Below are 15,710 nucleotides of genomic sequence, written 5' to 3' on the forward strand. Positions count from 1 at the left end.
AATACATTCAAATGTGTTTAGGAATTAAAAAATATAATTTATTATAAAAAAATACAGAAATGACTAAACTTCTTATATATGAGTTCAATACAACTCAATTAGTTTAATGATAAGAAAAATTGGTAAAAAAAATTTCTGGGTCACCGTTAAAAAATTTTGCTGTTATTTTTCTAATAAATTCTATACAATTCAGAATTTTTCTTCCTCTTCCTTCTCTTCTTCATCATCATCTTTTTCTTATTTCACATTTTCATAAATTTTTGGTTTCACTAAGAACCTGTATCACATTTAAAAAATTTCAGTGTCAAAATTAAGAATTTTTTGTGTCAGTTGAAAAATTTTGATGTTATTTCTAATAAATTATGTACAATTTAAAACTCTCCATCTTATTTCACATTCTCATAATTTTTCTTATTTCACCCTCTTAACAGCAGGAGCGAAACTAGTATAAAATTTGGGGTAGGACCAAAATTTAATTTTTTTAATATAAAGAGATTAAAAAAAATTTAAAGGGAGATAAATCAAAATTTACACATAGTTTACAAAGAAAATTGAAGTTTATTAGGAGGGCTATTATTGCCCCTCCTGAGGCATGATAGGCTAGCAAAACTTGTGTCATAGATAAAAAATTTTGATCTTAAAATTAAGTAATTTTTTGTGTCACAATTAAAAAATTTAATTTTGTGATATTTTTTAAAATAAATTTTTGTATAATTTAAAACTTTCTATTCTTTTTTTTTTCATTTTTTTATCTTTTTTTTTTACATACGAATATTTTTTTAATAAAAAATAAAAATAAAAAATAAAAAATGCTAAAATAATCAAAAAGAGAAAGAAAAGATGAAGAAATAAAACAACAACAAAAAAAAAATAATAAAAAAAATATCCAAAAAAAATGTTAAAAAAATTATGATTTACGTATATATTATATAAATAATTTTTTTTTAAAATTTAAGCCAACTTAATTAAACCGTTAAAATGTGTAACAGAACTGTGAGAAAAAAAAAAAAAGTAACGTATGCAACTTCTATACACCATTCTTTAATTTATTGTTATCTAGGTCCATATTTATATTTTTTAAATTTCTGGGGCCCAAAATTAATTTGCTATCTTCTGATAATCATACATGTTTTATATATCTAGATGCGTATGCTAATAAGAATTGGTATTACAAGCAATTCGTTATTAAGCAGTTAATTTTCAAATCAAGAGAGTGCAATAATAGTAGTTACATATTTTGGAATCAAATAAGGAAATAATAAAAACAGAAATATTTGATAAACAAACAAAATTAGTTTAAATTAGTTTAAATTTTTCTTTATTAAAATTTTTAATTATAATATATTATTATTATTATTATTATTATTATTATTATTATTATTATTATTATTATTATTTTCACAAGTCACAAACAATAATAATTGAATAAGATATGCATTAAATGTATTAATAATAATAAACTAAATTATCATTTTTATTCATAAAAGTTCAAAAAATTGACAAAACTATCATTTCTATCTATTAAAGATAGATTTTTGTTAACAAAATTATTTAAACTTTAAAAAATTATTTAAAATTTTTAAAATACCTTCTAATATAACTTAACTCTAACTTCTCTTTTGACTCCACACCACGGTGGCATTTACCTTGGTCCCTCTTAATGTTTATCTAACACAATTATATTTTTTTTTTTTGCAAAAACACCCTTAGTCAATTATTATAACATTAGTACTATATCTCTTATTTATTACAAGAATAACCCAATATTAATCATTTACCATCATATCCCTATTTCTTTGTTGGGCCAACTAAAATTATATTAATGACTAATTTAACAAAATACTAGAAACTCTGAAACCTCTTAGGGTTCATATGGAGCATGCACCTGATAATGGAGGCAGCAATGGCGGTTTTAACAGTGGCACAAGAGAAGTGCGACCACCGGTAAGTCCTCTCTATTGCATGAATATTGTATTTTATCACATAGTTTCTTCTTCCTTCCACATTAATGGTTCCCTGTTCATTTTTTCATAAATTTAAATCCGTTTCTTGTACATAGTTGTTGATATTTTCTGCTTGGCCATTGATGTTTTTTCTTCCTTTTGTTTGTTTAATCGATATTGAGTTTAATAGCATAAGGGAGATTGTTTTCTATATTTTCAACGCTTTCTTCTATTTTACTTATTTTAGAATTTAATAAGTTAAAAAAAAAATATACAACCAGAACAGTGCTATTATTTTCATGTTAGTGGTCTCTACACTTTGATTTATTAGAATACTATTTGTTTTATGTTTTTCCGGTTGCAAATAAAATTGCTAAGTAGGATCTTGAAGTGGATGATAAAATGGAAGAAAGAGTATTCTTTGATGAGATGATAGAAGAGTCAGATGATACAGAGGAATTTCAAGGAATGTATCAAGATGAAATTGAGCAGGAAGCTGTGAATTCTGAGGATTTAGGGGAGCAAGAATTTCAAGCAATGTTTGATGGGAATGATTTTTCACATGAGGTGGATGAATTATATCGAATAGAAGATATTGAAAATATTGCCATGGTTGATTTTCTGAACATAGGTGCTCATGAGATGGAATGTTTTCATTTTCCTAATCTTCAGATAGCATTTGATTTCTATAACCATTATGCAAAATCTGTTGGTTTTGGTGCTAGAAAAAGTAAGACTTGGAAAAATAGCAAAGGAGAATATGTGAAGCAATTGTTTGTGTGTTCTCGTGAGGGATTTAGACCAGAGAAATATTATAATATGGAAAACAGAAAAAGAGAGCCAAAATCTGAGACTCGTTGTGGTTGCCTGGCTAGGTTTGTAGTTCGTTTTGTGGCTTACACTGGAAGATGGCATGTGGCTTTGTTTGTTGAATCGCACAATCATGATTGCCTTGATCCTAAGTTAGTTGGTTTCCTTCCTACACATAGAAAAATGGCAGAAGCTGATGCTAGTCAAATGAACAACATGAAGGATGCAGGTATTAGCACACCCCATATATATGCTATGTTAGCTAATCAAGCAGGTGGTTATGAAAATGTTAATTATACCTTAAGGGATATGTATAATGAGATTGTTAGGCGAAGGCGTCATGTCCTGGGTGATGCTAGAGCGGCATTGCGATACCTCAAAAACCAGAAATCTGAAGATACAAACCTCTATTATGAGCACATAGTTGATGCTAAAGGGGTATTGCGAGCTTTATTTTGGTGTGATGGAAGAAGCCAATTAGATTATGAAGTATTTGGAGATGTGCTTGCCTTTGATGCGACATACAAGAAGAACAAGTACTTGTGTCCGGTAGTAGTGTTTTCCAGTGTGAATCATCACAACCAAACAGTGGTATTTGGAAGTGCTCTAGTTACCGATGAGAGTAAAGAGGTCTACGTGTGGTTATTACAGCAATTATTGGCAGCCATGAAGGGAAAAGCACCTGTATCTGTGATTACAGATGGTGCTCCATCAATGAGATTTGCAATTGAGACGGTATTCCCAAATGCCCATCATAGATTATGTGCTTGGCACCTCATTCGGAACGCCACAAGTAATGTTGGAAACCCAAAATTTACATCTATGTTTAAGAAGTGCATGCTAGGAGATTATGAAATTAGTGTGTTTGAGCAGAAGTGGTTTGGAATGGTTGAGGAGTTTGGTGTAGCTGAAAAGAATTGGATTATTGACATGTACGAGAAAAGGCATATGTGGGCCACTGCACATATTGGAGGTAAGTTTTTTGCAGGATTTAGGACAACTTCTCGATGCGAAGGTTTGCACTCTATTATTGCAAAATATGTTAAATCTCAATACAATTTGGTTGATTTCATAAAGCATTTTAAGCGGTGTCTTACCTACCTAAGATATAAGGAGGTTGAAGCTGACTATGTTTCCATATCTGGTCTTCCAGTACTTAAAATAGCATTAGAACCTCTAGAAAGGTCTGCATCAAATTTCTATACACGAGAGATATTTTTTATATTTCGAGGCATGCTTGTTAGGGCTGCAAGAATGAAGGTTGTGCAAGATGTGGCATTTGATTCATTTGTACTTTATACAATATCTAAATATGGAAGTCTAAATAGTTCATGGGAGGTGTCTGTAGATAATGAAAGGACGAAATTTAATTGTTCATGCTTAAGGATGGATTCTTTTGGAATTCCGTGTGAGCATATAGTTTGTGTGCTGGTGTTTTTTAACATCCTTGAGCTGCCAAAGTCTCTTGTGTTGACAAGATGGTCGAAGAATGCCAAGACAAGCACTTTCGATTCAAGTGGCGTTACTTGGGAGTCTATAATATTGAGTCAATATGGTTGCTTGATGGATTGGTGTCGGCAGTTGTCCTATGTCGCTAGTCGAAGGCAGGAGAGATTCCACCTTGTTCGAGATATTGTTATGAGCCTAATCGAAGATTTCAAGATTGAAGATGAACAAGAAAAGCAAGTTGGTGCTGAAGCTGATTATTCAGATGGTATTTTTCCTAAGAATCCACAAAATTGTAGGTCTAAGTGTCGTCCTGGTGAGAAGGTAAAACGAAAACCACAACGATGTAGTATTTGTCGCATGGAAGGGCACAATAAAAAATCTTGTCCATTGGCAAAGGACATTCAGCAGCAGACCAATGCAACTTCTTATGGTATAAATAGGAACCATGTTGAGGAAGGTTTGGATGCAGATGCAGAAATGGTAATACTTACTTTAATGATTTACGTACCACAATATATTAATTATATAATTTTCATTAATAAGAGTGAAAATTGATCAATATTTTATTTGATATTGCAGGAATTTTGGGCATCTGATCTTGAAGAAGATTATGAAGAACAAGAGTTTTGGGCAGGAGATTCTGATGCAAGTGCCGACATGGAACTTAGTGAAGAGTTCTCGATGTAGTATTATATAAATTATTATTATGTGATATTTGAATAAAAGTTGAGTAATTGAACTTTGTGTATGAATTTTTATGATGAACTTGGTGTTATTTGCTTAATTGCTATGAAAAAAGTGAGATTTGAGACAAGATTGGTATATTTACAATAATGAGTACATTTTGAGTTACGGCTTACAAGAGACGGTTTTGTGATCCTGTAATTGTAAGATGCAGAACTCAGCAAGAAGAATCTTATTATGATTAGTTAAAGCGTGAAAGATTGTAAAAGAAGTGCAGTTGGGTTAATTGTGAAGAAGGTTCAATACGGTTTGAGGACCCTTCAGAAAGGTTGTTGCTTGCGCTTTTGTATACTGACATTACTCTCTGTTCTTCTTAGCTTTTGTATGAATTTTATTGAGGAATATGTGCATGAAAGTAGATAGCTTATATTTAATGTATGGTTGCAGTAACAGTTAGACCAAGATTTCGGGGGAATATAAGCTTGATGCATGAAAGGCATCCTTTCTATGGCATGATAGTATGGTTATGTATTTGTTGAGACATGTATCTGAACCTGGAATAAAAAAAATTATGTGTGAATCTTTAACTAATCATTTTCAATTTGGAATGGCAAAGAACACATGATGAATATAGGTGAGCATAACGTTACAACAAACTCACACACATGTAAAACTCACACACATGTTCCAACAAACTCCTAAATTAAAAATAGCAAAATATTATTGATCTTTGTATTTATTATGAATATAATAATATAACAAAATTTTCAGACCAGACAAACTTTCTCCTTTAAAATAATAATTCAACAAATAAATTATAAATGTCACTAATCTCGTTCACAATTGAGGATTAAAGCAAATTTTGAAAATAATAACTGAATATGCAAAAATGTTGCTCTCCATGCTGTTCACGCTAAAGCGTAGCCCAGAACTCATTGCTCTTCTTCTGAAACTCGTATTTGTGGTCATTGAACATCCCCAACAAAAGATCTACCACAACAGATGTACGGATATATTGCTCATTTAGCTGCAAATATGGATTAATTAGTTAAATAATATGTTCAGCATGCATATAATTAATCAATATGTCTTTGGCTAACTTACAATGCCCGACACTGTGGGATTAAACTTCTCTCTCATAGATAACCATTGAAGAACCCAGAGACCAGAGTCGCGACTAAAAGTTCAGTGGCAATATTAAAGATGTTAGTGTCAATAAAAGATCGCTTTAATTAAAGATGAATATAAAAGATTCATTGCAATTATGTGTACCTTTGAGGACATTTGGGCACCCCCTAGCCTCTTTCACATCAAAGTTCATGAAATCTTTTCTTTCAGGAATGTCACCTTTTAGGTAATGACCAGAAGTTACCATATCTGATAATTTTAAAGCCTGAAAATTATATTCATGACAAGACTGTTAAGGTTCATGTATTATTTTACATGTGTATAAAGAAATGGATTAAGGACACCTCACCAAGGATTTCATAATTTCTTGTCTTGGCTCAACTTGATCATCATTTAGATTAGAATCAAACTGATATAATTTTCCATCCAATAAGCTAATGACCATAAGATACCAGTGGTCACCTTCTTCCTTAATTGGCACATAAATCTACAGCGGATAGTTATGTGTGGGTCATTTTACATTAAACTCGTAAATTTAGATTTAATGAGGTTTTGCATAAATTAATCCATTAAAGAATTCACATGCACTCACAAATTTAAGATCCGGTGCGACAGACATAAAGCGATATATATAGGTAGCATTCATTTTATCCAGTGAATGTCCCATAAAATATTCCACCTAAAAGGATTAAAGAGATTTCATTCTAATGAATTACGCATAATTCAAAGAAAAGTAATATAAGTAAACATGATATTTACCGCAAAAGATGGCGGAAGCATCCAAAAAGTCTTATTTGCTTGGTCCCATGTGGCCTTCATTACCACAAGCTTGATTATCTACAAATGAGAGTAAAGCAATTTATGGCTGGAGACAAATATTCATAGCCAAAAAAAAAAAAATACATGCAAAAAACAGCTTGTGTAGCCGTGTAGGTACCTTGTCCGAGATTGTTCTTCCGGGAGCTAGACAAACAAGTTCTTCCCTAGTTACTATCGTGTCATCCACATTAATCATGGTCTCACTGAAATTCAGATGTTTCATATAAGATAGTTCAACAACACTAATCCTACAAGTGTGAGCTGAAAAAGAGGAACCCACCTTGGATCTTCAATGCTTGCACAAAATGTATATGCTAATCCTTCAAGTTGAACAGACTTTAGCTGCATTTTAGCACATGGTCTGAATTTGCACCTAAAAGCCTAAAAAAAAAGAGACTTCTCCATTTTAGGGTTTATTAAGTCAAAGTGGCATATTATGACCATTCAAAAACAGTAATCAATGATTGTCACCTTAATCATTGCATTATAGTAACGTGATTTCTCCATTTGGTTAGAGTTAGAGCCTTGTGGCAGTGACCTCTCACCTTGGAGGCAAGGCACACCAGCAGATTGAGCAGGAAGTCGACGTGGAACAGAAAATAATGTGGCATCCCCTGTCTTTGTCATCTTAGCAACTCGCATATTAGAAGAAGGGGAGGTGAGCAATTTTCCTCGAGTCAATGAGGATTCAACCTGTGAAATAACCATTAGAATATGAAATCCATCCAATTTTTAGGTAAAAATAATGCAATGAGGTTTGAGGTTAAGCTGGCAAGTAAAAAATAGTTGAAGACAAAGTTTCAATAACCAAGGTTCTATTACCTTAGTCGGCAATGTCCTGTAGTAATTGCTGGCAAGGAAAGTTGTAGACTTAGCCTTGGTTCTAAGTTGAGGGTTGATAATGCACTTTCCTTTAATGCTGTCAAGTCGTGAAGATTGTGATGCCCGAGACAACCCCGATTCATGCTTATCTAATATAGTGGCATCATCTTCGGCATCAGAGATATCAATGGTGACATCATTGTCGAGTTGTGCGGGGCTGCATCTCAACCTTTTGCTCAATGGTGGATCAGCGACTGGTGTCATCATTGGGTTCTTGTCTACACTTTGCTGAGTAAAATCAACGTTGCTGACTGAATCTTTGGGAGGTAGGTTTGTATTGTACTCATCATGGTCTTTGCACTTATCTTCATTATGGTACAGCTTAAACTCCATCACCTTGAGTGATCTCTCTATGTTGCCAGAAGCCTTGGTTAGTTCTTCCATAGACTTCTTTAGCTCTCCTAGCTCCTTCACATCTCTCCTCAAGTCCTGTAAATAAACAGCACCAAGGTCTACGTTAATGGCTAATCAAGTTGGAAGTGGAGACTTATTTAAATGATTTTATTCCTTTGGATTATTGGATTAATATAATCTAATGGCTAACATACTTCAATTGCACGAAATAACTCATCTATAGAAACATTCTGCAGTTGCGGCGATGTCGGATCTTGCGTAGGGGTTGCACTTGTTGCAACAAATTCCACACCATTTATACGCATAAAAGGGTCAGCTTCAAACCTGCAACCAAATATTAGAAACATTTACTATCACGTAAATATTGAAATTGATGAAAAGTAAATTTATTTACTTGGAATTTGAGACCGAATCAAGTGCAACTGCAGTGACATTCTCTGCAGTGGCCATTGAAATTGTAAAACGTATTGCCGACAAGGTTAGGTTGGTTGACAACAAATAGGGTTTACAACTGGCTGACCGTTATGGATTTTATAAAGGAACAATTACAGGAAACAAATCGAGTGAAATTAATTGAGATATCCCGAGATTTTATTACATTTAATTCAGAAAACATTTAATTCAATATCAAATACAGAAACTTGCTATCACATTAATGAGCATTCAATTTTTTAAAATACCTGGACGTTACTCTAACTGTTAAAATTTATACTTTAAATTTCAAATTTTAATATGTCCAATTTTAAAATTCAAATTTAGAATACTGAAAAAAAAGGGTGGTTACGAAAGTTGCAGTATAAATTCAACTCACATATATATAAAAAAAAGTTTACTTTAATCTCAAGTATAAATTCAACGGTTGTGGCAGCGTTTTCCAAGGTAGGAGAAGAGCAACAGAAGGCAGCAGAAGAAGCTCGAGAGAATCTGAAGAGGCTTGAAGTTGGACTTGAGGGAAAATGCTTCTTTGGAAGTGATAACATTGGCTTTGCGGACATTTCTATGGGTGACTTCCATATTGGATTGGAATAGCTGAGGAAGTTGTGGCCATCAACCTTATTGATGCAGAGTCAATGCCTAAGCTTAACTCATGGTTCCATGCTTTTATTGACATCCCAATTATCAAAGAACTCATGCCTCATCGGCATAAATTGCTCCATCTCACACCAAGGCATCACATATATATAAAAAAAATTTCTTTAATCTCAAGTATAAATTCAACACAACACACTAAATTTATGAATATTGTAATTTCTTTTTTCTACTTTAAACTCAAGTATAAATTCAACTCACATATGTAAAAAATATTTTACTCTACTATAAAATATAAAACTACTTTAACACATTTATTCTAATAAGTTTGGCTAACTCGTAAGTTTAATTTATTGGAACTGCCTCTGTGAGCTCCTTTGAGCTAAACTCATTAATAGTTTAAAAAATTGGATCCATATATTAATAAGTGAAATTTGAATAAATACTAGTTTAACCGGTTGGATCATAACTTGACTTAATGTATATATGCATGTGTATTACTTATTTGAGCTAATATATGTTATCTTCATCATATTTGAGCCATTTCTTAAGTTTAAACCAACTCTATATTTTTTATAAGCTAAATTTTAAAGCAATCAGGGATATTTCTAGGACTTTTCATGAAGACATGAATTAACTATTAAAATTAACCCAGTTACCATATAAGAAAACACCCTTCACTCATAAATAAGGAGATTTGATTCTTCTCATTAATGAACTCTTTAGAAAGAACTCTGACAGTTTCCTTATTATACAAGCACATGTTATATTTATCACAACTATTTTCAGAGGCATTCAAATTTTTAATACAAATTTTCTCACTCAATTCTAGTAAAATCACTTTTTCTTTATTGTTGTCCTAACCATAGTGCTAACATTATTTTCTATGTGGTATGAACATATTTTGAGCTATAAATAATCTTCTTAAGATTCTATTTGCTTGATTTTTTCCATTAGTTTCACAATCATTTTCTCCGTAAGCATACAAACAATATCTATGAGTGAATACAAGCTATTCGATGCATAAAATAGGACAATATATGCCATACTTGACATTAAATTGAGTAAAAATTGACATCATACATATTTACCCTGTTAAATAAGTTCAATTATTATCATTAAGTAACTCTTTTTAGAGAGATATGAGTATTTTCATGAATGTATTTTTAACACCAATTAGCTATTAAAAAAAAATTCATCAATAATCCTTCACTCACTCCCTCCAATTAACAAAGTTCAATTATGTCCTGCTCAACCATAAGTTTCAACAACATTAAGAAAAATGCAAGATTATTTACTGACCTTTTTTGTTCTATGGCTAGATTTATTCTATTAGCTTATAGTTGGTCTCATGCATGTCTTTTCATTGATCTTTTGTGCGGCACACCATCAATTTCAGATTTCTAAGCATCTTATGAACCCAAACAGCCACAGCCATAAATCTGTTGATGAAGAAGGTTAAAAAATTAAAGAAATTACAATAAAATATTTTTTTATGTTATTCTAAAAAATATAAAAATAAAAACATTGTAAGAAAAAAAGAAAAAAAAAATGAAAACCTTATTTGGGGAAGTAAGGAACAACTCTGATGCTTGACAAATGGTTGGAAGTCGTGGGTCTCCTTTGAGGCCATTCTCTTCAGCAAACACTTTTTTCCCTTTTTTTTCACGTTTTTTCTTTTTTGGGTCTCTGTGTATGTATGTGAGGCACCTTCGATAAAAAATACCTCCTCCTCGGAAAACACCACACGACGTCGATGACCATATAGACGAGAAGAACATCACAAATTTTAGTGGCGGGGTGAGCAGGGGTGCGGAATAATGTCGATCCAGGATCTGACACTTGCATGCGTTCATGGGTAGTCTCGATCCAGACCTTGGTAGTTGCTGTTAGTACCGGGGTTCATTGCAGTGGTGAAGAAGGGTTCATTACAATGGTGAATAAGAAGAAAAAGAAGAAGAAAATCAGAAGAGGAAGAGACCCCATCTGCAAAACAAATAATAAGAGGAAGACAAATCCAGACCCTGGTAGTTGCTGTTAGTGTCGGGGTTCATTGCAATGGTGAAGAAGAAGAAGAAGAAGAAGAGACCCATCTGCAAAAAAAAAAAAAAAATAAGAGAAAGATGAAAATGTTTATTTGTAAAAACATTAAATATTAGGGAGTATTTAATAAAATTAAATGTATAAATTTATATTTAATCTACACCATTAGATATAATATTAAAATGATCTAACGGTTTAAATTAAAAATTAGCCTAAAGGACTAACGTTAGTCCTAAAGATGGTTAGGACCAACAAATTAGCCCCCCCACACCACCATGCCCTCAATCCTAAACTCCACTATCACGCAAATCCTTTCTCACCACCACTCTCATCATCCCCAACTACCACCACTATACTACCGCCATCATCACCACTGCCATCACCGCCTCCTTCTCTAATACCACAACAAAGGCAGAAATAGAGTGACAACAATAGTGACTTGGTAGTAACGATTCCAATGATCTCCAGCACCAGCGGTGACATGATCTGCGTATCATTGCCGCCCTTGTCTGAAGATCTATGTTCGTCATCGTTGCTGCTCCACCAACGAGGGTCGTGAACGTTCTCTGTCTTCCCTTCGCAAGCACGCACGAGATCCTGCATGGTGGTGGCACTCTTAATTCCCTTAAGCTTCGCTTCGATGACCCGATCATTGTCTTCGTGTTGCCTTTTATAAAAACGTCGTAGATTCTGATTAGGACCATCTATGACAACATCCTCCGCACCAGCATTTTGACCTTGAAGCACTGCTCATAGAGCTTCGAAGTTAGGGACTGAAGGGTTCGAAGATTTGGCAATACGTCATCGTCGTGGCTTTTTTTTTTTTTTTTTTTTTTAATTTTTGTTACTTTATTCTCTAATTCTACATCTCTATAATCTGATTTATTATTGAACTATAAAGGGTAAAGTATATTTTTTGTCCCTGAAGTTTGGCAAAAATTTCAAAAATACTCCATAAGTTTTATTTTATTTCAATTTTGTCACAGAAGTTTTCGATTTGCATCAAATATACCCTCGACCGCTAAATTTTCAAAAAATTTAAGACCAATATAACAATAATGCATGAAAATTATGCTTGATTTGCTTATGTTGAGGGTTGTTTTTATGAAATTGTTATTGAATTGGTCTTAAATTTTTTGAAAAATTAGCTGTAAGTGGTATACTTGATCCAAATCGAAAACTTTTAGGACAAAATTGAAACAAAATAAAACTTGGAGGTATTTTTAAAATTTTTGTCAAACTTTAGGTACAAAAAGTATACTTACCCAACTATAAATCTGTAATTATTGAATTTTAATGCTCCACTTCTATTGTTAGAATTTAAATTTGTGTTTCCAGTTCTATTGGTTCTGTTGCTGAATTTGTAATAATATAATTCTGTTGAGATATTATTATTTGAATTTGAATGTAAAATTCTAAATTTAAATGCTCTTCCTCTTTAAAATTAATTTTTCAGCAGTGATGAATAACTTCTTTTTTTAGTCATTCTCTCACTCTCTTTGTTTCGATTTTCTCTGTCACTCTTTTTTTCTTGCTTGCTTTATGGTAGTGGTAAAGAGAAGAATTTAGGGATGGTGATGATGATAGTGTTGGTGGTGGTTGAAGATGAAAGTGGTGGTGAGGAAGGATTTGGGTAAGAGTGATGATTTGGAGTAAAAAGAAGCTAGAGTTAGATTATATTAGAGGGTATTTTAAAAATTTTAAAAGATTTTTAGAGTTTGAATAATTTTGTTAGCAAAAATTCATCTTTTATGAGTAAAAATGGTAATTTTATTTATTTGTGGATAGATTTGTTAGTGTTCTAAATTTTTATGAGTAAAAATAGTAATTTAATAATAATAATAATAATAATAATAATAATAATAATAATAATAGAAAGTACATTAATAACATTCAAATTATTTTATCAACTATTATGACAAAGATATTATCTATTATTAACAATTTTATTAAGTATAGTAGATTTTTTCTATTATATTTTTTGTCTGTGCTAATTTTTAATCTATTATGCATGTGATTTTTTTAATAATCTATTTTCTTTAATTTTTTTCTATTCTTGTTCTATATAGTGAAGATAGTCAAAATATTTTTAATTTAATATCAATTTTACATAAATAATATTTATAATTTATACGCATAACCTCTATATATTCATACATATAATATTTATAATTTACGAATATTTATGATTATAATATTATCTAATTTTAAGATATGTATTTTTTAAATGATCTTATATGTGCATCAATAAATCATAATTTTAAATTATTTTAATATTTTTTAGTTGATATTTATATGTGTATTTATTTACTGATTTTAATTTAGTCAGTTAATAATTATATTTAATAATTTATTTTATAATTTTCTTTTATATTTTATTTTTATTTTTATTTTTATTTTTATTTTATAATATATAATCTATATATATAAACATGAGTTGTATTGTAGAAGTTATTAAAATATTTGTAATTTAACATCCATAATTTTATATGTATAGCATTCATAACTTTAAACATATAACATCCATAACTCAAAAATTAAAATTGATAATTAAAATTGATTTGTTATTATTATTTTTTATTTTGCAGGTCATAAACTAATATTTTTTTATGTTTTTTATTTTCAATTAATTGAGACAAATGAATTTGAGGTCTTGGATTTTTTTTATAAAATGTGTTGTGATAATTTAAAAATATTTTTTAGGGTTAATAACATAATAATTTAGGACTTTTATTTGAAATAAAGATTGTATAATTATGAAAGTAATAAGTTTATAGTGAGGGTTAGTTTTTTCGAATTTGATTCTCATAAAATTTGAATTGATTTTTGGTGTAAATGAAAGGAGATATTTATAGAAAAACTAATTGCGTTAATTAATTAAGGAGAGTAATTAACACTCTTTGGTAAGTGAGAATGTTATTAAGTATATATTTTTATTTATTATTTGTGATTTTTGACTAGATAGCATTACTCTAATAAAAAAAATAATATCATATGACTAATAAAATTTATTATTTTTGACTAATATTTAACCAATTTTAAATTTTAAATCTTAAACTTAAATTTTAAATTTTAATAGTATAAAAATAAGGTGTTAGACAAAAATTTTATTTAAATATTTGAAAGTTAAATAGTTTTAAAAATGGGTACTAGACATCTTCATTATTCAAGGGTGAATTGTTTTTTTTTAATAATTGTTTTTTTTTTTCAAAAATGACTATATATAGTGTGAATCATATTAAATTGAGTTTAAACTTTAAAGTGACAAAATGAATGGAGAATAATAAGGAGCTAATATTTTTATTAGAAAAAGTTGGTTCAAATGTATAAAAAAAAAAACAAAAAAACAAAAAACAAAAATTAATCATCTAATATTTCTCAAGATGAATATTAGTATTTTATACAAAAATGTAGGGTTTTCATTTTTTTTAAAACTCTTTTAAACACATGCTAAGGATATTTAATTTGTTTGGGTACGAGCAGTAAATATTGTCAAAATTAGCAGCTTATCTTGCAAGAGAATCCGATACTAAGTAGCTAGTTCTCATATTAAACGATAAAATAGTATTGCAATTATACTTTGCTACTCTATATAAAGGGCTTGAATTTTGCAACCAAATGGTATAGCAACCAAACAAAAGTTGAGTAATTAAACCCCAAATTAAAGTATATATAGTGCCTGAAATAATCTTTTGGGTTTTTTGTAAAAGGAAGAAGCATTTAATTATGGGAGCCAACTATTCAAATTTGGAATATGTTCAAAGAGCACCAAAGCCATTATCATCAGTAGCTACTTCTCGAATCCTCACCTTCCATTCCTCTGCTAAATGGAAGGCTCACTTTGATGCTTCCAAACAAACAAATAAGCTGGTAAGCTTTGACAAACCTATATATACAATTAGTTATTAATTATTAATTATTAATTAGTATCATATAATAGTATTTTATTATTATTGTTGTCATTAAAATTATTTTTGAGAGATATATAATTTATATGAATTTGTTTGCTAAAGATGGTGATTGACTTCACGGCAACATGGTGTGGACCTTGCAAATACATGGACCCAATTTTCAAAGATTTTTCTGCCAAATACACAGAGGTTGAGTTCATTAAACTTGATGTGGATGAGTTAATGGTACGTTTGTTCGAACTTATTAGTTATTATATATATGTGATTATTTATATATTCAACATTATTTTAATTTAATTTGTTTACTAATTAACGTACGTGTTGGGATATTGAATCAGGGAGTGGCCCAAGAATTCCAGGTGCAAGCAATGCCAACATTCGTATTAGTTAAGAAAGGAAAAATTGTTGATAAGGTGGTTGGTGCAAGAAAGGAGGAGTTGCAGAAGCTTATTGAGAAACACAGGAAATGAATAATGATATTATGATCTTACTAGTTAATGGTACCCTCAAGCAATCATTATCTATATATAGAACTTGTGAAATAATACCCCCAACTAATTATACTAGGTTGGTGCCCTCTAATAGTATTGCTTGAGCGTTACGTCAGTGTGTAATAGTATGTACTTATATGTATGTGAATCTACACCTTTTTTCAGTA

At 30.7% G+C, this 15,710-nt stretch overlaps 3 protein-coding genes across 8 annotated transcripts; 2 read left to right on the forward strand and 1 right to left on the reverse strand.

Annotated features, from left to right (window-relative positions):
* The first annotated feature begins 1,808 nt into the window (after window positions 1–1,808).
* LOC112734002 (protein FAR1-RELATED SEQUENCE 5-like) lies at window positions 1,809–5,016 on the forward strand. Of its 2 annotated transcripts, none has more exons than XM_072230250.1 (3): window positions 1,809–1,944; window positions 2,322–4,682; window positions 4,782–5,016. In XM_072230250.1, the coding sequence occupies exons 2-3, from the start codon at window positions 2,346–2,348 to the stop codon at window positions 4,887–4,889; spliced, it is 2,445 nt and encodes an 814-aa protein (XP_072086351.1). In that variant the 5' UTR covers window positions 1,809–1,944; window positions 2,322–2,345; the 3' UTR covers window positions 4,890–5,016. The 2 variants fall into 2 exon arrangements, with proteins under 2 accessions (XP_072086351.1, XP_025638947.1); XM_025783162.3 differs by having other exon boundaries at window positions 1,819–1,944; window positions 2,325–4,682.
* Window positions 5,017–5,589: 573 nt separating this feature from the next.
* LOC112734006 (uncharacterized) lies at window positions 5,590–11,907 on the reverse strand. Of its 5 annotated transcripts, XM_072233595.1 has the most exons (14): window positions 11,122–11,904; window positions 10,658–10,984; window positions 8,881–10,540; window positions 8,264–8,393; window positions 7,656–8,144; window positions 7,305–7,526; window positions 7,114–7,214; window positions 6,952–7,036; window positions 6,774–6,851; window positions 6,607–6,693; window positions 6,364–6,501; window positions 6,159–6,279; window positions 5,991–6,063; window positions 5,590–5,913 (listed from the first exon to the last, which is right to left on the reverse strand). In XM_072233595.1, coding segments are annotated over exons 3-13 (1,494 nt in total). In that variant the 5' UTR covers window positions 8,883–10,540; window positions 10,658–10,984; window positions 11,122–11,904; the 3' UTR covers window positions 5,590–5,913; window positions 5,991–6,022. The 5 variants fall into 5 exon arrangements, with proteins under 5 accessions (XP_072089696.1, XP_072089697.1, XP_025638956.1 ...); XM_072233596.1 differs by having other exon boundaries at window positions 10,401–10,540; window positions 10,658–11,905; XM_025783171.3 differs by having other exon boundaries at window positions 8,903–10,540; window positions 10,658–11,904.
* A 2,843-nt stretch (window positions 11,908–14,750) lies between these two features.
* LOC112734013 (thioredoxin H2) lies at window positions 14,751–15,710 on the forward strand. The gene is made up of 3 exons (XM_025783181.3): window positions 14,751–15,011; window positions 15,155–15,277; window positions 15,391–15,710. The coding sequence occupies exons 1-3, from the start codon at window positions 14,868–14,870 to the stop codon at window positions 15,520–15,522; spliced, it is 399 nt and encodes a 132-aa protein (XP_025638966.1). The 5' UTR covers window positions 14,751–14,867; the 3' UTR covers window positions 15,523–15,710.

The sequence above is a fragment of the Arachis hypogaea genome, chromosome 3, assembly GCF_003086295.3.
Source record: "Arachis hypogaea cultivar Tifrunner chromosome 3, arahy.Tifrunner.gnm2.J5K5, whole genome shotgun sequence".
In the NCBI taxonomy this organism is placed as follows: domain Eukaryota; kingdom Viridiplantae; phylum Streptophyta; class Magnoliopsida; order Fabales; family Fabaceae; genus Arachis; species Arachis hypogaea.

Coding starts and splice junctions, on each gene's coding strand:
- LOC112734013 (XM_025783181.3), top strand. CDS start 14,868: ATGGGAGCCAACTATTCAAATTTGGAATATGTTCAAAGAGCACCAAAG. Junction 15,012..15,154: donor CCAAACAAACAAATAAGCTG/GTAAGCTTTGAC, acceptor TGTTTGCTAAAG/ATGGTGATTGACTTCACGGC. Junction 15,278..15,390: donor TTGATGTGGATGAGTTAATG/GTACGTTTGTTC, acceptor ATATTGAATCAG/GGAGTGGCCCAAGAATTCCA.
- LOC112734006 (XM_072233595.1), bottom strand. Junction 7,527..7,655: donor ACAGGACATTGCCGACTAAG/GTAATAGAACCT, acceptor GTTATTTCACAG/GTTGAATCCTCATTGACTCG. Junction 6,852..6,951: donor GAAGAACAATCTCGGACAAG/GTACCTACACGG, acceptor TCTCATTTGTAG/ATAATCAAGCTTGTGGTAAT.
- LOC112734002 (XM_025783162.3), top strand. CDS start 1,873: ATGGAGCATGCACCTGATAATGGAGGCAGCAATGGCGGTTTTAACAGT. Junction 1,945..2,324: donor CAAGAGAAGTGCGACCACCG/GTAAGTCCTCTC, acceptor ATTGCTAAGTAG/GATCTTGAAGTGGATGATAA. Junction 4,683..4,781: donor TGGATGCAGATGCAGAAATG/GTAATACTTACT, acceptor TTGATATTGCAG/GAATTTTGGGCATCTGATCT.